Raw genomic sequence first — 22905 nt, forward strand, 5'->3', positions numbered from 1 at the left:
CCCATACACGGGCCAATAAGCTGCCGACACGGTCTGTCGGCAGCTTTTATCGGCCCGTGTATGGCCACCTTTAGTTGGCTAATTTCTTCTGGTTGAGGCCTAACATGGCTTCTAAAAACGTTTCCTCGAATACTGCCACATTGTTGGCTAATTTCTTCTGGTTGAGGCCTAACATGGCTTCTAAATATGTTGCTTATAATTTTGCCGCTAAGTTGGCTAATTTCTTCTGGTTGAGGCCTAACATGGCTTCTAAAAATGTTTCCTCGAATACTGCCACATTGTTGGCTAATTTCTTCTGGTTGAGGCCTAACATGGCTTCTAAATATGTTGCTTATAATTTTGCCGCTAAGTTGGCTAATTTCTTCTGGTTGAGGTCTAACATGGCTTCTAAATATTTTTCTTACAATTTTGCGGCTAATGTCTTCTGTTTGAGGCCTGCCTCATTTAATTCTTCTGGCTCTAATATAGAGTTGATTAAAAGTTACAACATGACTGTTGCTGCTGTTGCTACTAATGCCTCATTATTTGGCAAAAGTCTTCTGTTTGAGGCCTGCCTCATTTAATTCTTCTGGCTCTAATATAGAGTTGATTACAACATGACTGCCGCTGCTGTTGCTACTAATGCCTCGTTATTTGGCAAAAGTCTTTTCTGTTTGAGGCCTGCCTCATTTAATTCTTCTGGCTCTAATATAGAGTTGATTTAAAGTTACAACATGACTGTTGCTGCCGCTGCTGTTGCTACTAATACCTCATTATTTGGCAAAAGTCTTCTGTTTGAGGCCTGCCTCATTTAATTCTTCTGGCTCTAATATAGAGTTGATTAAAAGTTACAACATGACTGTTGCTGCCGCTGCTGTTGCTACTAATGCCTCGTTATTTGGCAAAAGTCTTCTCTGTTTGAGGCCTGCCTCATTTAATTCTTCTGGCTCTAATATAGAGTTGATTTAAAGTTACAACATGACTGTTGCTGCCGCTGCTACTAATGCCTCATTATTTGGCAAAAGTCTGGTGGGTGTCTATCAAGGCTCCTACTGCTGTTGCTGACACTACTGCTGCATTGTCGGCAAATTTTTTTGTAGTTGAGGCCTAACATGGTTTCTAAATAGGTTGCTTATAATTTTTCCTCTAAGTTGCCTAATTTCTTCTGGTGGTTGAGGCCTAACATGGCTTCTAAATATGTTTCTTCGAACACTGCCACATTGTTGGCTAATTTCTTTGGGTTGAGGCCTAACATGGTTTCTAAATAGGTTGCTTATAATTTTCCCGCTAAGTTGGCTAATTTCTTCTGGTTGAGGCCTAACATGGCTTCTAAAAATGTTTCCTCGAATACTGCCACATTGTTGGCTAATTTCTTCTGGTTGAGGCCTAACATGGCTTCTAAATATGTTGCTTATAATTTTGCCGCTAAGTTGGCTAATTTCTTCTGGTTGAGGCCTAACATGGCTTCTAAAAACGTTTCCTCGAATACTGCCACATTGTTGGCTAATTTCTTCTGGTTGAGGCCTAACATGGCTTCTAAATATGTTGCTTATAATTTTGCCGCTAAGTTGGCTAATTTCTTCTGGTTGAGGTCTAACATGGCTTCTAAATATTTTTCTTACAATTTTGCGGCTAATGTCTTCTGTTTGAGGCCTGCCTCATTTAATTCTTCTGGCTCTAATATAGAGTTGATTAAAAGTTACAACATGACTGTTGCTGCTGTTGCTACTAATGCCTCATTATTTGGTAAAAATTTCTGTTTGAGGCCTGCCTCATTTAATTCTTCTGGCTCTAATATAGAGTTGATTACAACATGACTGCCGCTGCTGTTGCTACTAATGCCTCGTTATTTGGCAAAAGTCTTTTCTGTTTGAGGCCTGCCTCATTTAATTCTTCTGGCTCTAATATAGAGTTGATTTAAAGTTACAACATGACTGTTGCTGCCGCTGCTGTTGCTACTAATACCTCATTATTTGGCAAAAGTCTTCCGTTTGAGGCCTGCCTCATTTAATTCTTCTGGCTCTAATATAGAGTTGATTAAAAGTTACAACATGACTGTTGCTGCCGCTGCTGTTGCTACTAATGCCTCGTTATTTGGCAAAAGTCTTCTCTGTTTGAGGCCTGCCTCATTTAATTCTTCTGGCTCTAATATAGAGTTGATTTAAAGTTACAACATGACTGTTGCTGCCGCTGCTACTAATGCCTCATTATTTGGCAAAAGTCTGGTGGGTGTCTATCAAGGCTCCTACTGCTGTTGCTGACACTACTGCTGCATTGTCGGCAAATTTTTTTTGTAGTTGAGGCCTAACATGGTTTCTAAATAGGTTGCTTATAATTTTTCCTCTAAGTTGCCTAATTTCTTCTGGTGGTTGAGGCCTAACATGGCTTCTAAATATGTTTCTTCGAACACTGCCACATTGTTGGCTAATTTCTTTGGGTTGAGGCCTAACATGGTTTCTAAATAGGTTGCTTATAATTTTCCCGCTAAGTTGGCTAATTTCTTCTGGTGGTTGAGGCCTAACATGGCTTCTAAAAATGTTTCTTCGAACACTGCCACATTGTTGGCTAATTTCTTTGGGTTGAGGCCTAACATGGCCTCTAAAAATGTTTCTTCCAATACTGCCACATTGTTGGCTAATTTCTTCTGGTGGTTGAGGCCTAACATGGCTTCTAAAAATGTTTCTTCGAACACTGCCACATTGTTGGCTAATTTCTTTGGGTTGAGGCCTAACATGGTTTCTAAATAGGTGGCTTATAATTTTTCCGCTAAATTGCCTAATTTCTTCTGGTGGTTGAGGCCTAACATGGCTTCTAAATATGTTTCTTCGAACACTGCCACATTGTTGGCTAATTTCTTTGGGTTGAGGCCTAACATGGTTTCTAAATAGGTTGCATATAATTTTGCCGCTAAATTGCCTAATTTCTTCTGGTGGTTGAGGCCTAACATGGCTTCTAAAAATATTTCTTCGAACACTGCCACATTGTTGGCTAATTTCTTTGGGTTGAGGCCTAACATGGTTTCTAAATAGGTTGCTTATAATTTTTCCGCTAAGTTGCCTAATTTCTTCTGGTGGTTGAGGCCTAACATGGCTTCTAAATATGTTTCTTCGAACAGTGCCACATTGTTGGCTAATTTCTTTGGGTTGAGGCCTAACATGGTTTCTAAATAGGTTGCTCATAATTTTGCCGCTAAATTGCCTAATTTCTTCTGGTGGTTGAGGCCTAACATTGCTTCTAAAAATGTTTCTTCATACACTGCCACATTGTTGGCTAATTTCTTTGGGTTGAGGCCTAACATGGCCTCTAAAAATGTTTCTTCGAATACTGCCGCATTGTTGGCTAATTTCTTCTGGTGGTTGAGGCCTAACATGGCTTCCAAATATGTTGCTTCTATTTTTGCTGCTTAGTGGGCTAATTTCTTCGGGTTGAGGCCTGCCTCATTTAATTCTTCTGGCTCTAATACAATTGATTACAACAATGCTTGCTGCTTGGTTGTCAAATGTATTCACACTATTATTACCCCTGAAACGACTGCGGCCAAAAGTCCTGTGCCTGTGTGAAGGTTTCCCTTCTACAATAAAGCCACTTGATTCCTATTTATTTTGGTATTTTGGAGCAAATGTGTATTTGTTTAGGCCTGTGACAAGGCTAATAAGAATTTTAATTCACATAAAGGTAGATTTATTTAAACGGAATAAATAGGTTTCCCTTCTACAATAAAGCCACTTGATTCCTATTTATTTTGGTATTTTGGAGCAAATGTGTATTTGTTTAGGCCTGTGACAAGGCTAATAAGAATTTTACTTCACATAACAGTAGATTTTTTTAAACGGAATAAATAGGTTTCCCTTCTTAACTACAATAAAGCCACTTGATCAGGCTCGGATCTGTGGAAAGGCCACCAAGGCCCGGGCCTAGGGCTGGAGGATTTTAGGGTGGCGGCATGCTGCCCAACCACACCCATATTGGTTCAGAAACACTGGGGATGCACAGGAGATACAATAGTTTCCCATGCAGCAATCCCCATTGCTCCTGTCCAGATGATAAAAATTTGCCCGAATAAAGGGGAGGGGACAGGGGCGACGAATGCCAGTGGGCCTAGGGGTGCCTACTATGTAAATCTTGCCCTGCACTTGATTCCTATTTATTTTGGTATTTTGGAGTAAATGTGTATTTGTTTAGGCCTGTGACAAGGCTAGGTAGATTTATTTAAACGGAATAAATAGGTTTCCCTTCTTAACTACTATAAAGTTAATTTTCCTGTAGTTACAACATGACACCTTATCCTGTATAATTCATACTGTACAAATGCAATTGCTGTGTTACTCAAACTGAAATTTATTCATTGCCAGCTGAGTGGATCCAGGATGATCCTGATGATGATGGGGATGTACCACCACCACCACCTGACCAGGCAGCACCGCCATCACCTGACGAGGCAGCACCGCCTCCACCAGACGAGGCAGCACCGCCTTCACCAGACGAGGCAGCACCGCCTTCACCACCTGACCAAGCAGCACTGCCACCTGTCCAGGCGGCACCACCACCTCACCGGGCAGCACCACTACCCGAACGGGACGGCGACACCACCACCGGACCAGGCACCACCACCACCACCACACCAGGGGCTCATTGTAGGCACTCAGACTGAACATGCCTACTATGACCACACTGAGCTCCTGGTCACCCTGGTCCACCAGGTCAATGCCATCAGGCAAGATCTGGGAGAGGTCAGGGAGATAGTGGAGTCCCTTCAGAGGGTCGTTGCTCCTCCTCCTCCACTGTAATGTACATATAAATCTGTTGGCCTAGCACCGTTGTGCTATTTTGTATATATTAAAAAAGTTTTTATATGATTATATCTCTATATTTTGAGTTAATTTTTCATTTAACTAAACTAATACTCACATGGTACTTGAAATTGTTTGGATTCTAATAACACAACGATGACTATTCTTAATCGGAGTCATTAAAATTACATTACATAGTATTTCAGAATCATTACAATTACATGATGTAAATATAAGGTTCATTCACATAAACATATGGTTTATTCATTTTTATCTGAGATACAAAGCATCCAGATACTGTCTGTTCAGATTTATTAGTTGTGCTTGTGTTAGTAATCTACTATTAGATATATAAAGTACAGATGGTACTTTTTGGTTAAACAGTGATATAGAATAGTAGTAGATACCATTACCAGTTGACCAGAGGTAATGTAAAAAAATCCACAAACGTTAAAAATTTAAGAAACTTGCAAAATGGGAGCCATTTTTTTCAAGATAGGAGTCCTCTAACAATGCAGGGCATGTGTGTAGCAGTATACTAAGTGAAACACGCATGTGTATTGGTCTTCCCATGGAGTCCAATCCAATTCAGCACATTCAGACACAAAGCAAAAGATACCATATTCATTTATCATCACAGACTACAAAGCTTGAAACTAATGGAAATTTTTTTATTTGTAGCCCCAAAGGTGAAAAAAGGTTATACAAACAAAACACCCATAGAAGATGGGTTTCATCAAATTGCACTGCGCGTCAAAATTAACGTCGCGCGTTAAAACACTTATTTGCGTCTGCGACAAAATATTTTGACGCGCGACGAAATCGGGACGCGCGTCTCGTTTCGCGAATTTTTCGCCGTTTCGAATTATACGGCGAAGCGAAACGCGACAGATTCACTACCCGTCTTCTTTTTGCCACTTTGTCAGTTATTTCTAGCTTAGGGAACATCTCACAGCATACAGTATATATAGAATAAAAACTTCACCATACAAGGCTGAGCAATACTTAATTCAGATTCTCATTCATGAAAACTCAGAAACAAGAGAACATTCTGAATCACTATTTAATAATCAGCCTTGTAACATCAGCTTTTATGACAGGTGAACCTCGTTTTCTGCTTGATGATTCACAACAAAGCCTAATTTTAGCTTCTCAAAGCAAACTGAGCATGTGCATGACATTGACACTCCAAACAAAATCCAAGATGGTGAGCTCTTGTGACACTTTTGAAGGCCTGAAATTGCGGTACCTTTAGGTTGGTGCATTAAAATCAGTATATAAAATACAGTATTTCTAGCCATATTTGTTTTTAGAGTTTTGTTTTCTTAACTCCTGAAAATCAATTAGGATTCCCCAGTCAAATTTAATAAATATGTCCCTAAATGTGAACAATGTACACTGCTGAGCACATTTTGGGTTAAAGGAAGTGCAAAGGCCAATTTTAGACAGAACTAATCTGTCTAGCTGTTACTGAGAAAAATTTCCAATCATCTTCTCTGTCACAAACAGTTTCTCAAACCCAAAACAAGGGCCAAAGTTCTGGTCACGGCTCACACTTTGGCCTGTAACAACCACCTTTTCATTTTGGAGGACCCCTTCGCTACTCAATGCCACCAGGTCTTGCAGTGAGAACCAGGGCATAAGTTCTAGGCAGGTAAGGGAACCAGAGTATAAACAGGAGGAAAGGGGTAGAAGCAGAATGTAGCCAGAGACAGGCCAGATTCAAAGCTGAGAGAATATCAAGGTACCAAGTTGGAATTCAAAAGCGTTGAAGTACAGGCAAAAGGGATCAGGACAGCAGGAATCATCAAGGTCAGAGTCAGGCACAGGTCAATACACAGGAATCAATACAGAATAGCACCCAGGAGCTATACAAGATAGAAGCAATGTAATTTCCAGCCCTGCACAATGATGTAATGTGCCTTGTCAAATTAAACAGCATAAAAAAGCATGTCAGTCCAGCGTGCCTGGAAGGAAGCAATGGGTGTCTCCGCAGGTGAGACCAGCACTCCAGTTCATGGCAGAGGGTGAGATCAAGCTCAGCAGTTCTAGACTTGCTCTTTGTGTCTTTTTGGAGCATTCATTATATGGCTTAACCACTACTCAAGTGAAACCTGCAGGGACACATAGCCTGAACTCCTGGACCCTTTTGCCTCATTGAAGGGTCCAGATAATCCAGCAGGTGCACAGAGTCAGACATTCTAAGGACTGAGGATCAAGTACTCAGAACGCTTTCTACATTTGAGAGGGCTGAAGTTTTACACACACTGTGTAGGGGCACAGGAAGGTGGCAGGAGCATTGCTGACCATGAATAGAGTAATGCTTGAGGCAAGGTGGCTGAAATGGCCCAGGCTGATAATTTGTTGCGGGTTGGGATGCCATCTTTTCTGAAAAAAAAATCTGGCCTGCCTACGTTGTATAGTATAAGCAAAACGTGAATGCCTAGTCATATACAGCCTTTATAGAATATATTATTATAAAAACCTTGAAACAGGAACATATACTTTAGATCAGTGTCCCCAATCTTTTTTACCCAAGAACCACATTGGGAAGTAACACAAGCATGAAACTTGTTCCAGGGGTGCCAAATAATTGCTGTGGTTGGCTAATTGTTGGCCCCAATGTGGACTGGCAGCATACAGGAGGCTCTGTTTGGCAGCACATATGATTTTTACTCAACCAAAACAAGGCATTGGTGAGCAACATGTTGCCCACGAGCCACTGGTTGGGAAACACCGATATAGACTTTCAGCTTTCAATATTTCCAAGAGTTTAAAGAAAGACAAAAAAGGAACATTTTATGACATTTAAAGACCCTTTAATTATTTAAACCATATTATATTTTTTTTGAATTAATACATATGGTTTGTGGTTTCACTTTGCCCGACTCTTCATTCTTGGATGACGTGTCCCAGGAGGAGTTATTAGTTTAATAAACAGCCCCATAATACATTGTGAGGAATAAAGCCAAATTTCTCATTCAATTTGCATCTCTGACTACTCCCATTAAATGTGCAGCATACAGTGAACAAGAAGCTGGAACATAGGTTACAACTGCTGCAAACATACTTTATGTACTGGGTTTTTACCATGCTTGCCAAGTTCCAAATGTTTCCTGGGAAATACATCACTAAATGTGAACAAAGTACACTGTTGAGCACATTTTTGGTTTAAAAAAGCTACTTTTACATTAACAGTTTCTGCAGTGATATCTCAGAGGCATACTTGGGCAAAGTGCCCCCCAGTGTGACTGAAATCTATCTATCTGTGCTGGACCAAGACAGTAAGGAGAAACTATACTGTCCACATCATATTAGTTGCTCAAATTTGTTTTGTTTTATTTTATTTTTTGAAAGCTAAAAAATCCAATCCAAGCTGCTGATTGGTTGCTTACTAAATTGTAACTAAATTCCTAAAACAATCTTTTAAGATGAAACTAGGCTGAAGTCTAGTTTTATATACTTAGACTAAAACTTGATAAGTACATGGTTGTTTGAATATGAGAGGCACACTACATGCTAAACTGGACCACTCAAATAACAGTACAGATGAAATCATGTTCTCATAAAGAGGGCAGACAGAAATTTTCAGTATCCATTATCTCCCTTTATTCTCTTTTTTTTTTATCATGACCCAGCATACAGTTCAGATTAATGACAGCGAGCAATAAATCTGTCAAATTCACATCTATAGCAGTGCATACACATGGTCTGCAGTTATACAGCACATGGCTGGCACATGCAGCAGCATCTGAGTTATCACGTCTTTATCTCCATCCAGCAGTTTCATGTAGCTAAGACTCTTAAATATAATCCAAATGATTGTAATCTTGTTTCATCTCGTGTGTTTTGTTCTACTGTGCAGTCAGCATACTCCACCAGACACATATAAACCTCCTCATACGTCATCATCTCTGTATAATATAATCTGTCACCATGTTATACACTTGCTTCTTACGTTACATATGCTTTACATGAAACTCTGAAGCATGTGGGGACTGTGAGGAGACAGTCACCTCTGAATTATAAAACATTACCATTGCAGCAGATTTAGACAACATTAACAATAAAAACACTGGACACATTATTCCCTTTAATGGGTGGAGGTCAGCCACAGCTTTTATCGAAACCATTACCAAAAACTGATAACCCGTCCTTGCAATGTTATACCACACATAGGTTACCCCATATGACAGCCACTGCAGCCTAGATGGGCATGTAAAGAGAACCCCATTGACCAAAAACAATTACCTGCCAGCAGCTGTGACAAAACACTTCTAGTAGTATTACATATATTGTAATTTTGACATATGAAATCTTTTTCTTTTTATATAAATAAAAAATACAATATACTTTAACAGTGCAATGGGAAGGGGGTGAGATAATCTGTGGCCATTATGGGAGACCAGACATGCTGCCAAGCCTGCACAGCGCTCCGGGTGCCTGTAACGTTCCAAGATGAGGGGGGCAGGTGACTTCCCCTTTAATATCAGCCCTCCCTTAGTGCAGAAACGGAACTAGAGGGGGGCGGGCCCTGGTGCAGGACGCGCAGCCGGGCCCCCTCCCCCCTCCGTACACCCGGAACTGGCCGGGGAACATGCGGCGAGCGGACTGCCGGGGGGCCCTCAGGGGGTGCGGGCCCTGGCCCGCTCGCACCCCCTGCTCCCCCGGTAGTTCTGCCCCTGCCTTAGTGCCCTTTCCTTTCCCCCTGATGCAACCAGTCCCATAGTTCCCTCTTCTCCCAGCGCCTCCCCAACCTCCTGAGGATTAACACAGCAACATCTATAACAGCACACTACAAATACTCTCTGTACAGGAACAGGAAGAAGAGAACATGTGACCAATATTACAACAAACTATGCATATGTAAACATCCTCATATGTCATCATCTTTATATAATATAATCAATCACCATGTTATACACTTGCTTTCCAATAACCCCCCCCAGAAATTAATATTTGGTTTTTATTCAAAATCAGATTTCATTCCTGGATGTTCTACAGGGAAAGGGCTAGTGAGATAGATTTCTATAGTGAATAAAGTACCACCTATTTTAAATATAGTATAGTGAATAAAGTACCTTGTAAAATATAAGTATATTATAAGTTACAGAGGAGTTTCATGACCATACGAGGTTGAAGGCAACTTCTAATATCCTCATATTTTGCAACTTTATTGCCACTCTATTCATGTAGAGTATATTTACTACACTGTTAAATTAAACTGTTAAATTATAGCTATGGAAAAACAATAAATAAAATAATAAAATAATAAGGGATAGTGATGTTATAAGTTCATTAGGTTTTGATGTCCTTGGTACTATTTATCCTTGCAAGTATTTTTTTGCTATTAAGCATAGGAACAAAGTCAGTGTAACAACTTACCGCCCTGGTGATCTAGCGGTGCTGCGGGGATGCCCACCACACCGCTCCTCTGCGCCGGTAAACTAAGGGCGCGCATCTTCTGTATTTATAGGCGCATGCTTAGCATTGGTTCTGGATTTAGGGTATCGACTGTGACAGTCAGATTGTGCTTGGAGAGGATTGATATCTGAGGCGATTGTTTATTCACTCTTTATGAGTAAGTGCTTTTTTGAACAGCTTTTTTTGTTACCTTTGTTGAGATTATAGTTTATACTAACATTGCTGTCCTGTGGTCTGGTTATTATGTAGGTTGGCCATTTCTTCACACAAAATGCTGTCTAAATTATGCTGGGGGTCTATTTTAAAAGCTGTATTTTACAGCTGACAAATGTGAACCTGCCTCATCAACTAGAAGGTCCAATTTGGAACATTTTGATGAAGTCCCCTTTGATTTAGCGGTAAGTTTAAAGTATGACAGAAATGTTGTACATTATATTTGGGCTTCTCTACCAGCCAGAGGCAACCACCAGGGGCGTAACTACCGGGGGAGCAGGGGGTGCAACTGGGCCAGGGCCCGCACCCCCGCAGGGCCCCCCCGGCAGATCGTGTGCGCTGCAGCCGGCTGGAGTCAGCTGCAGGCGCAGAGAAAAATCACACGGACGCAGGTGGGGGCGGGCCCGGCTGCATGGCCAGCACCAGGGCCTGCCCCCAACTAGTTCCGTTACTGACAAACACACCATTTTAGCAGTAAAGATCTGTGCCTCCAAAGATGCCCCTGCAGAACTTCTTTTCTGCTGATTCGCTGCACATGCTCTGCACTGCTATCAGTTACTGAGCTTCGAGACTAACGCACACTGTACTGAATATATATAATTAGTGATGGGTGAACTTATTTGGCAGGCATGGATTCACAGCCAAATTTCCAAATTTCGCTGCCCGCAAATGTTTTTGTGAAGCTTTGGCGGAAATATGCTGTGGAAAATTCACAGCGACAAAAAAAAAATAGGTACGCATCAAAATTGCCACGCATCAAAATTATTTGGTGCCATTAACTTTAATGCATTTGGACAAAAGAGTCACAAATATAAAAATTTTGATCTTGTCAAAATTGTCGCATTATTTTGATGTCCATTGACTTCAATTCATTTTGTGAATTTTTCGCGAACAATTTGTTTTGCAATTTTTTTGTGAATTATAATTTATATAATATAAATGTCACAATTTAAGGCTAATACGTAAATAATTCAGATTATTGGTACATGGCAGCTCAGAAACTAATACAATTAGCATCAGAATTTAATAATCAGTCCTGTAGTATCAGTTTACAAACAAACCTTATTTTTTGTGTGATGATTTGTGACGACCCTTAAGCTGAGCTTCTCAACAGCTGCCAGAGCACACTGAGCATGTGCATGCCCACAGACACTCCTAACAAAATCCAGGATGGGAAAATACTACTATCTATAGTGAGATGGAAACAAATTAAGCTGGCACAGATCTGTGGTGAAGTAACAAGGAAGTCATAATGATAGATGCTGGCAATTTGGCCATTTGGGGTAGGAATAATTAGGTCTGGTAAAATTGGCTACGGCTGGCCTGGACCATTTGTATGGTTTCTGCATCTACTGGTTTCAATATGCTATCACAATAACATATTTATGTGATGGAAATACTAGGATGAATTTGTGTCTGTAACAGCTGACTGTTGTACTATGTTAGCCATAGATATTTATAATATGTGCCCAGTACACCCTTCCCTTTCCACTGGGCATTAGATCAACGGAGAACAATTAGCCCATACAGTCTTACCATTCACACATTTTAAGTTTTATAAAACGGTATTATTAAATTTCTAATGGTTATGTTTTTTTCTTATTAGCTAGAGCTAAACTAACTATAAGCCAAATAAGATAAACCACACAAACTCAAAATTTATTACACATTCATATGATATTTGAGCAAATAACATTTTGTAAAACATATACCGTAGTACATCTTGGTAATATTTTATTTAGAAATATCTCATTTCTTTTTACTGGTTTCATCAATATATTTTACCACAGAGCCACCCAGGAGGTGAAGAATAAAACAAAGGCCATTTGGGCTGCTGCAGGTTGCTGTTATTCAGGCATATTTATTGTGCTGTGTAAAAAAATGGCGGGATAATACACCCATCGCCAGGCTTCGCTGTGTAAAAAACTGTGTAAAATTTTTACACGTTTTTTCTTGGAGTAACTTCCGCTGAAAGCAATGTCAAATAATTGTGTCAAACCTGATGTTCACATGGCATTAAATTACACACACCATGCAATATTTTATACAGATTTTTTCATAGTTTTTTGTGAATTTCAATTTATACAGCATTATATATATGCCCCTAAGAGAACATTTCACATAATTTTTTGAAAATTATACCCACACCCAACTGAACTGTATAGACTTGTTTACATGTTTTATTTTTTAGGATAAGGTTTTGAAGACAAGCAATTCCAGTTACTTTAGACGTAATCGTAAATATAATTAAAATTAAAAAACAGATGTTTTTTTTTTATCCCTTTCTGTTCTATGGATCTGAAAACAATCTAGCAGAAGTCATTCCTATTGAAGGGGCTATTCTATCCTGTTTCCCTTTGAAAATTTGCGAAACTTGGAGGAAAATTTTGCTTATCACTAGTCATTCTTCCTCCAATGTGTGCCTGCTGGCCTTGTCCTTGTTTAAGGACAATGTAAACAGCCAATAAAACTGCTTTAAATAGCAATTACATTTACAAATAGCTTTAGAGCTTTTTCACGAATTTATATTAAATTGTTGTAGATGTTGTTTCATCATAAACTATTTTTGGGTAGAGGACTCATTTAACTAAACTAAACCTGAGCACCATTTATTGAGAGGGTTTATTTTCCCTTTCAGAAATATATCTATTTGCCTCATGTGCCATACCTGCAGTGTGACAAGCATTACTATAAATACCAGCTACAAAGGCCAGCTAAGCTATTTAGTTATAGCATTATGAGTAGGAATCAGTGATCCATTGACTTAAGTCTATGGCAACCTTTAAAACAACTTACAGTCTAGACAAACATTTTTTAAATATTTCACAAATGCATCTATAGAAATGGATGATTATTTGGGGGGATAATTTCTCTGTAACTTAAAATCGAAAGGAAAGACTGCTAAACAAAAATCAGCCACATCAGATTTGGAAGATTTCACATAGAAAGTAAACTTGGCGCAGGTCCGGACTGAGAATTAAAATAGGTCCTGGCATTTCAGGTACATAGAGGCCCAAACAGCCCCCACCAGCCCACTAAATACTGACTTTCTATGGCACCTTATATCAGCCCCTTTGGCATTTGCCAGAACCCACAGATTGCCAGTCCGGGCCTGACTTGGCGTATTAAGAATTCTGTTTTGCAAAGGAGTATCTATGTATCACCAAGGAAAAAATATTTCTAGGGAAACAGTGACAATGTATTCATTATCTTCTCACTCTGGGAGTGAATGCAATGACGTCAACACAGGTTGGAAGTGACTTATGATCCTGGCTGTGACACTGTCTGTTTAGCAGACAGACTAAATTTACACAAGGCTTATTTTACAAGTTACATGCTGAATCATTCTAATTTGCCCCAATAGTACTGCTTTATATACAAATATAATAGGTCTGCAAAGAATCCCTCTTTTACTATTTCTGTTTATGTTCATAAGCAATAAAGGCACTGAGGTTACTGAAAGAATGGAAATTAACCTGTAACCTTGTGTTTTAGTATCTGTAACATCATGGCACACTTTCTTTCTTTTCAAATTCTTTTTATTGAAATTATACAATAAAACAAGTTGACTGGTTTACAGAATGTAAATATATGTGTTGTTTCATATTCCAAATAAATAACATTCAGACTTTTACATGAACAATAAACAAATATTGTTAACTATTTTGACCTGTGTCTCATTTATTTATTATTCACTATTGCTCAAATAGAAATAGATATAGTTAATTAGTAAATACAATTTAACAATTACGTGAATGGAGTAATAACTAAATTCTATTCCTGAATTCTTAATCAGCCTTCCCCTTAAGTTTATGCACAAATTCCTTTTTGGTGTCATCCAAAGTTTCCAAATAAATTGACCATCTCCTTTTTATCTTATTTCTTAAAGAAAAATATTCAATTCTGAATCTAAAAAGTTCTTGAATACATCAACTATGCAAATTTGAGAGTAAATCTTTCAATGTGGGGGTTTTCTCTGTTATTTAACATGAAGGTATAGACTTCCTTGTGGCTGCCATTAGTAATTGACAAAAATCAAGAATTTCAGAGGAATTGACAAAACAATTATTATTTGTCATTAGTGATGAGACTTTCATGTCTAAAAAGACCTGCTCTTTGCAATGAATACAACACTGCTTGTGTTCAGCAGCACTGGATTCATGAAGGGTGGACTTGAGGCTGTGTGGACATTTAATTGCAAGTTACGGGCCTGGCACTTAATGATGCCATTGCATTTATTTATACCAGTAGGATACAGAGAGCAGCAAATCCCACAGGTGTAAGTGCTCAGCAGATGGGACCAAATGAGGCATTTTTTTACCTCTTTATAGTCTTGCATCTATGAGATTAGTAGATGAGCCCTGCTGTCTTTTGATTCTGGTAGAGAGCGTGGGCTGATAGATAGAGTAGCCGAAGTTAATAAAAATGTAGTAGTAAACGCTACCTATATAGGCTAACTGCTGTGCTAGCAGTTCTTCTTAAATAGTTACCTCAAAAAGTAATTTTTGTGTTTTTGTGCAGCACAGACTTCTTTTTGGCATGCAATGAAAGCTATAAATCCTGTGAGGGGGGGGGACCCAACTGATTAGCAGCTTAACTAGGGGGCCAGAGAACATGGTGCAAAAACAGCAACTGAGCCTGTGATCCCTTAGTTATGCTACTGATCATTTGGGTCCCCTTTTAGATGTCCTTAGATAGTAAGGGCTGATGCTGATAGTGGGATAGTGGAGGCAAAAGCTTCTCCGTTTATCTCCACACTGTTAAAAAGTAAGATACAATCAATTCACTGACAAGTTTCAAAAGAATTGCACTAGAAAAGAATGAGCTGAGCTACATTTTCTGTCTATGTATCTAATAAATCATAGAACAGGAAGAGCTAAACACAGATATCTTTTTGTCTATGATAGTGTCCTTATAAATCATTATGCATTTCAATTTTGTCGTAAGACTTTAGAGTGGTTAAACCATGTTTTTCCAAGAACATTTTAACATTCACACCTATTTCATAACTGTACACTCATGGAATTAACAGTTAATATAATGTGCTCCTTCACCAAACCATTTAGAACTGTAGCCTATATTTTAGAACAGAGGGAACTGTATACTATTAACTGCAATCTGTCATTCTCACTGATAAGTTTGAATGCAACAAGGCTACAAAGCAATGGGAAAACACCCACTCTGAAATGTATATTTTGATGACCACTACTTAGGGGCACATTTACTTAGCTCGAGTGAATGAATAGAAGGAAAAATTCTTCGAATTTCGAACGTTTTTTTTTTGGCTACTTCGACCATCGAATTGGCTACTTCGACCTTCGACTACGACTTCGAATCGAACGATTCGAACTAAAAATCGTTCGACTATTCGACCATTCGATAGTCGAAGTACTGTCTCTTTAAAAAAAACTTCGACCAAGTACTTCGCCACCTAAAACCTACCGAACATCAATGTTAGCCTATGGGGAAGGTCCCCATAGGCTTCCTAACAATTTTCTGATTGAAGGAAAATCGTTCGGTCGATGGATTAAAATCCTTCAAATCATTAGATTTGAAGGATTTAATCGTTCCATCAAACGATTTTTCCTTCGATCGTTCGATCGAAGTAATTGCAGTAAATCCTTCGACTTCGATATTCGAAGTCAAAGGATTTTACTTTGACGGTCGAATATCGAGGGTTAATTAACCCTTTAATTAACCCTCGATATTCAACACTAAGTAAATGTGCCCCTATATGTATGAATGGAGCAATGTAAAGAAGATTGTAGCCAGCCATTTCAAGTGTACTGCATAGCAACATAATGGTAAAATTTGGTGGATTGATAAGGGGTAAAGTAATTAAAAATGTGCATTAGCATTATTGCGAATGTTAATCGCTGCTCTCAAAGTAAATCATTTGCGAGCAAATTTTATATTGCTAAGAAATAGTTTGCGTTAATGCCTGCTCTGGAGTTTCCAAAAAAGATGAAAAAAGCCTTAAAGCAGAACTTTGCTGCAATTAAATTTATTAAGTTGTGGCATGTTTTGGGCAACAAGCCCTTCTTCAAGTGTGAAATGTGTAGTGGCACAACTTAATAAATATAATTGCAGCAAAGTTTAAGGCTTTCTTCATCTTATTCGGTTGCTTGTTACGAGAATTGTATGTGACAACAGGAGCACATGGTGGAGCCAGTCTAAGATTGATCAGCCAATATTGGAACACTGGATATCTTTGAGTTGTAAGTGCTCTGGTGTTTTGTTAAATATTTAGTCGCAAAAAAAAACAAACATATTACATTTCCTCAATAGAGTTTTAGAGGCAGATTTATCAAGGTTTGAAGTGAAAATTTAAATTTTAGAATTTGAAACTTGAATTTTTGAGTTTTTTTACGGGCAAAATGGTTAAAAATACAAATTTGATTTTTGAAATTTATCATACACTGGCCCTTTAAGAACCTTTTAGCCTATGGAAGATGTCCTGGGATCAATTTGGAGTTGTTTGCATCCTTCCTTCAGAGAAAAAAACTCAAATTGAGTTTTTAAAATTTGAATCAAATTAGATGAGAATTTGATTCGAGTTTTGGGTCGATCCTATCGACCCTTGATACATTTTTAAACTTAAGCAACTTTCCAAATGAGACAAAGGCATATACAAAGTTCATGGACAAATACAAGAGGTCCTCTGCACCCATTATCAATATATTTAAGACATTTTGTGCTTACAGCTATTAAAAAATGCCTTACCCTTTAAACAAAACAGATTGTTTGTCCATATATTGCAATATAGTTAAGCTGGCCAACTACATCAAAGTCATCCCATATCTGCCCAGTCCTACACTAAATTTTTATCTGATTCAAGAATCATACTGCTTCATAATACATTTTACTAAGTTTTACATGCAACTTACTTGCTGTTTTCAAAGTAAAACCCTTTTATTAGCCACCAGTGGGATCACCTGACTACAACATGGAGCTGGCCACTGCTCCTGTATAAACTATAACAAACAAGGGTTCATGGACAACATATTTCTATGACTGTTTTGCATTGGTTTCATGCAGGGAAACCTGCTTAATCGCTGCAAGATATACTTACTATTGAGAAGACGAAAATCAATAAAAGGATATGAACCACGGCGCTCAGAAAGAACCCCTGCTGGACCTTTCACTCGAACATCTCCTGAAAGATACAAGAATAACCAGGTTTAGTGGTGATATTGTTTTCTTTTAATAAAGTTCTGTATCATGTACATGTTTCACTCAATCAATACAGCAGCACAAATATGCTACATACATATACTTGAATGTATTTTGGAATTTTCAATTCATTAATACAGATACTGACAAGCAACAGTGTGGTGTTTTCATAAAACATATTCATAGAGACATTTCACATTAGGAATTTCTGAACTTTTACAGAAGTGAGTAATCTGCTATTGTAATCCTCAGTGAGCTTGGGGTTTCTAAATATTTGCATGAATTATATCAGTGACGGAAGAATGGACTGGTAAGGGGCAAAGCAGAGTGTTATGCTTCTTGGTTCTGTCTTGGGCAAAAAAACATGTCAAGTTCAGGAAAGGATCAGAACCTTCTTAATTCAGTATTAGTGTTTATGTTAGTGTAAAGTTTTTCCTACAATTGCCATTAACACATCTAAATGTTCTAGATGTGTTTTTACACTCATCTTTAAGTCAATATCTAACCCGTAAAAAATTATGGAAGTTAGAGGAAATTGCTCACATAATAAGAAATTAACGTGCACTGTATTGGTTAACCTGAACGCAATGGAAAATCTTTACTAAAACCAAGGATGATAAATAGCTAATCACAGTCCCCTACAAACACTAACTACAACCCCCCCATAAGTCTAGATTTGACTGGCTCATCAAGACTTTTTTTTTCTGCTCCAAAGTGATTAAAATATATGTAATAGGACACACAGTGTCTATATGTATTTTGCTTCCATTACCCCATTGATGATTCATGTTATTACTGTGTAATTAGACATATTGCTTCCCCTCCCTCGCACCCCCAATTTTTTCCTCCCCCAACCCTTGGAAATAAAAATAAAGAATACTCAAAAAAAAGTCAGTATATAGCCATCAAGAAAAGGTCTCTATTTTTGAATAAACTTCATCTGGGGTTTTTGTAAATACTATCAATAAAATTCAAAACATTTGCCATTTGCATTATTCATAACTTTTCCCCAAATACTTGTGTTGGGCTGAGTTAAAAAGAGCAATTGTTGACTCTTTATTTTAGAAAATAGAATTGGAAGCAGTAGAGCACTAGACTGTGTCCTGTCCATCTGGCTCACTCAATTCATCCAACAGATTTGTCAGTGTCACTTTTTTTCTTAATCATAGAAAAGGACACATTTTTTTCCAGAATGCCAAGGTGCTATTGGGTATTACACCACGTGGGAGTTGCACTCACATCAGGTATGTCTAAATGCATGCAGTTGCATTTTTGCATTGATGTGAATCAGGTGGAATTGTCAGTAATATTTAAAACATTTGGCATGTTTCAAAAATTCCCTGTTGGTTTTGGAGCTAGGCATTATTCATAACTTTTACCCCACATACTTGTGTTGAGCTGAGTAAAAAAGAGCAATTGTTGACTCCTTATTTTAGAAAATAGGATTGGAAGCAGTAGAGCACTAGACTGTGTCCTGTCCATCTGGCTCACTCAGTTCATCCAACAGATTTGTGGAGCTATGAGGGTGAATTAATCTGTTTGCGGTATTTGCTCTTTTCCATGTTTGTTTTTAGGAAAGAAAATACAGAAAGTAATCTTAATGGGACAAGGCCTGAGGGCATACAATTATAGCATAGTAAATGTAATGTTAAAGAGAGATTATATAAATTTGACTCCACGTTACTTCCAAACAGGGAAAACTGTGATGTCCAGAAGTTATTTTTGATGAAGCATAATTTAATGCATGGAGCTATAATGATCCTTTTTAGAACAATGCCATTTGTCTTCAAATTTAAAGCTATTTCCAGGACCTAGGCCTTAAGATTCAAACAGAGCAAAATCTAAAAGTATTCTTACCAGAAAAAAGAGATGGTGATAATTCAAAAGATTATCATTGGGGCTAGGTGTGAAAATTCCTAACAACATCATTCTGCCGGGAGGACTTATTTATCATTAAAATGATGTTTATTTATAGAGTTTAGAACCCTTTTTATCCAAAATCACAGGATAAATAACAATCATCGGTGGCTTATACATGAACTGCGTTAAGGCCAGGAATATATAGCATGCAATATTTGTATTATTATTATTCTTATTATATATTCATGCTTTTTATATTGTATGTTATGGAGTCACTGCTAGAAACACACCGAAATTATATAGCTAAATTTAGTTGTGTGAGGAAGTAAGGAAATAATGGCTGGGTTCCATAAACATTGTGATTCAAATATTATGAGCAACAGGAAACACAAGCTGATATCCTGCAACAGACAGGATATGGTGATGATTATTAATTGGTTTCCCTTCCAATGCTCTAGCTAGAAGGGAATGTCCTCCATACTATCCCTTTGCATCTCTAAAAATCTCTAGAAATTTAGAAATCTCTGTACAATTTGCTCTCCCATAATGCCTGTTTAATCACTTTCATGGTGCTTTTTTAGGTCAGTTACACAAAGCTATGACATCAAAGGCTATACAAAAGTACATATGAGTGCTGAAATAGCAGTGTTACTTTTTTTTTCTTAATCATAGAAAAGGACACATTTTTTTCCAGAATGCCAAGGTGCTATGGGGTAGTACACCAGGTGGGAATTGCTCTATGTGCAATTACATCAGGTATGTTTAAATGCATGCAGTAGCTTTTTTGCATTGATGTGAATCAGGTGGAATTGCACTAGTCGTACTTTAGTGTTGGAATGTCATATCAGTAAAATTAACATCTAACATCTATAACATGTTAACATCTACTGACACAGGTCACTGTTGAAACTGTGACAATAGCTCTCCAGCTTCAATAGCCACACAGATATGATTTACCAAAATACAGAAATGCAAGGAGCGACTTTAGACACAAAAGACTTTAAAAAAGTTTCATGGAATGACTGCCGCCATCTCTGTGTGATCTAACAGTTTATTTTTATCAGCTTCTTATTTATTTATTAGTATTTGTATGTTAAACACTAAAAGGGCTACTTTACTGTCATATAACAGCAGAGAGGAATGAAAGAGCTGACCAATCCAACTGCACCATCCCATCCGTGAGTCCCCTCCCAATCCAAATTTTACAATTGCCCTTCTAAGACCCTATCAGACACCTGCCTTACCATTAGCTAAAATGCGCCTGACGCGCGTTTCACCCGCCAGTTGCAGGTTTTGTCAAGGCTGGTCAATCAGCCTCCTGCAGCTAACTCTTAATTTTAATGTTGCATACTAGACTTTGGTTTTAATGACATATTAAAGGTTACATTTTAATTTATCACATTACATTTTTAATTTATCATATGAGCTTTGGAGCCCATGGATGGGAGGGTGCAGTTGGATGGGTCAGCTCTTTCATTCCTCTCTGCTGTTATATATTAACTATTTGACCCTGCACACCATCCCCTGTGTTTAATGGTTGGTGCTCCCCCATACCCAATTTTTTCGTACTACTTTACAGTCATGTCATTGTTTTTGAAGATAAACTCTAAAATACATACATAAGAAAGGAGTTTATGTACTGTATTTTTGTTTAAAATGATTTTTATTGTTTTTCCAAGTTAAACAAGCAGAAACTTTGACAAAAGATGAAGGCTGAACAGTGAAGCTTATTCAGTTATAAAACAGTAGATGGAGCTTGATTGTTCAAGAGATTAAGACACATGGGTTACACCAATCTTACAACCAAACTACTAAACTACCTAACCTTAAAGTAAAACTACCTGTAAAACTACCTAACACTCAGCGGATATTACAAAATTCTAAAATAGTACACTTGTAATAAAATGAATAAAAATAAAGAATACAAAGACATTTTCATTGAACCTTTATGGATTATCTTAATATTGTAGCAAGTCCAAAGTATGTGATTTGGAGCTAGTGTCAATTTCATCCCAGAATATTGACCACATTTCAGTAAATGATCTTTTAAGGTGTGGTTGTGCTGATTTTATAATTATTGCTTAATGTACTGTATTTTAGCATCCAGCTCAGGGAAAGGTGTGACAAAACATAGAAAAAGTAAAGAATAACAAACCCATACAAATTTTAGTGCTATGCCAGGAACTAAATACAGAATCACTGGCCTCCCAAGAGAAGAATTTCCTGAATAGTTTTTTTTCTCTTATTGCTCTGTCAATTAAATACTAAGAATAAAAAAAGAATTTAAAAAAGAAGCACTGAGGAAGGTTGTAAAACTGTCAGCAAGGGTGGGTACAGCCAGAGCATTCCCCTGTTACTTAAATAATATGACATTAACTGATACCTCTCTGCCTTATTCTGGAGAACATAAATCAACAATTTATTCTATAATCTATGTTCTGACCTCTTGAGGGTAAAGAAAGCCTCCAACTCCCTGAAGGTTGTGTTAAAAATGTAAAATTAAAAATTGGAAGCACAAGAAGATACAATTATCAAAGATTAAAACAAGACTGTATAACACATGGTTATACAATTTGCCATAAGCAATGCATATTGAGTTTTACTCCTTGCTCCAATTGTAACAAATTTCTGGGCAACGGTCAGATTTTATCTTGGCTAAATAATTCTGAATGCTGTCATTGTGTTGTTGTTATTGCTCCTTGGGCATTTTGTACCTGAGCCTTTTTACTTTTCTGAATACTATTAGCTGTTGGTTAGCCACCAACATTGAGAGCCACATGAAAAAAACACACCTAGACATGAATTCTCTCAAGCTTACTCTCAATTGTAGCATTTTTTACAATGTGATATTCATCACAAATAAAAATACACCATTGAAATTTGGACTGCAGGGTTGGACCTTTATATGGAATTCAGACTTCTAAATATAGTAGATTCAATGCTATAAAACACCTTAATTTAGCATACTGCTATCCTTGTGCTCTTTGTTTATGCTATATCTTGACAGTTATTTCTAACACCTTAGTCAATGTTAACTTTTGACGCTGCAAAATTTACTTGAAATGTGGGTAGCATTTTGTAACAGAGCCATTAAATACCTACATTCTATAACATCTCCAAATTGTACATTTTCAGTCTGTCATTATTCATTTTAAATATAGGAACAAACATGGTTCTATCCTGCCTGTTCTTTGATAACTATGTAAAGCAGTGGTGGGACAAAGCAATGAATTTGTTTGGGACTAACCAGGCACACTCTTTTTAGAAATATGGAGCCATGAACAGAAACAGTCTCAGTATCAGTAACTATATTCTAAATAGTATAATTTTATACATTAATAGGCCCTGAAAAAATTATGCCCCAATCTATCTGCTGCAACTTGAATATGTTCTTTAAATATGAAGAAATTAAACATATGGTACAGAGAGGAGAGAATGAAATAATTTTGAGCCTTGCCTGTATTTC

The 22905-nt window shown here is 37.7% G+C and overlaps 1 protein-coding gene across 2 annotated transcripts in view; it reads right to left on the reverse strand.

Annotated features, from left to right (window-relative positions):
* Positions 1-22905, reverse strand: part of pde7b.S (phosphodiesterase 7B S homeolog) — a 262195-nt gene that overhangs the window by 48115 nt on the left and 191175 nt on the right. For both annotated transcript variants that reach the window (XM_041564617.1, XM_018265358.2), the window contains one exon: positions 17479-17562. In XM_041564617.1, the coding sequence (XP_041420551.1) occupies positions 17479-17562 (84 nt within the window). The remainder of the gene's footprint in view (positions 1-17478; positions 17563-22905) is intronic.

The sequence above is a fragment of the Xenopus laevis genome, chromosome 5S (genome assembly GCF_017654675.1).
Source record: "Xenopus laevis strain J_2021 chromosome 5S, Xenopus_laevis_v10.1, whole genome shotgun sequence".
Classification (NCBI taxonomy): domain Eukaryota; kingdom Metazoa; phylum Chordata; class Amphibia; order Anura; family Pipidae; genus Xenopus; species Xenopus laevis.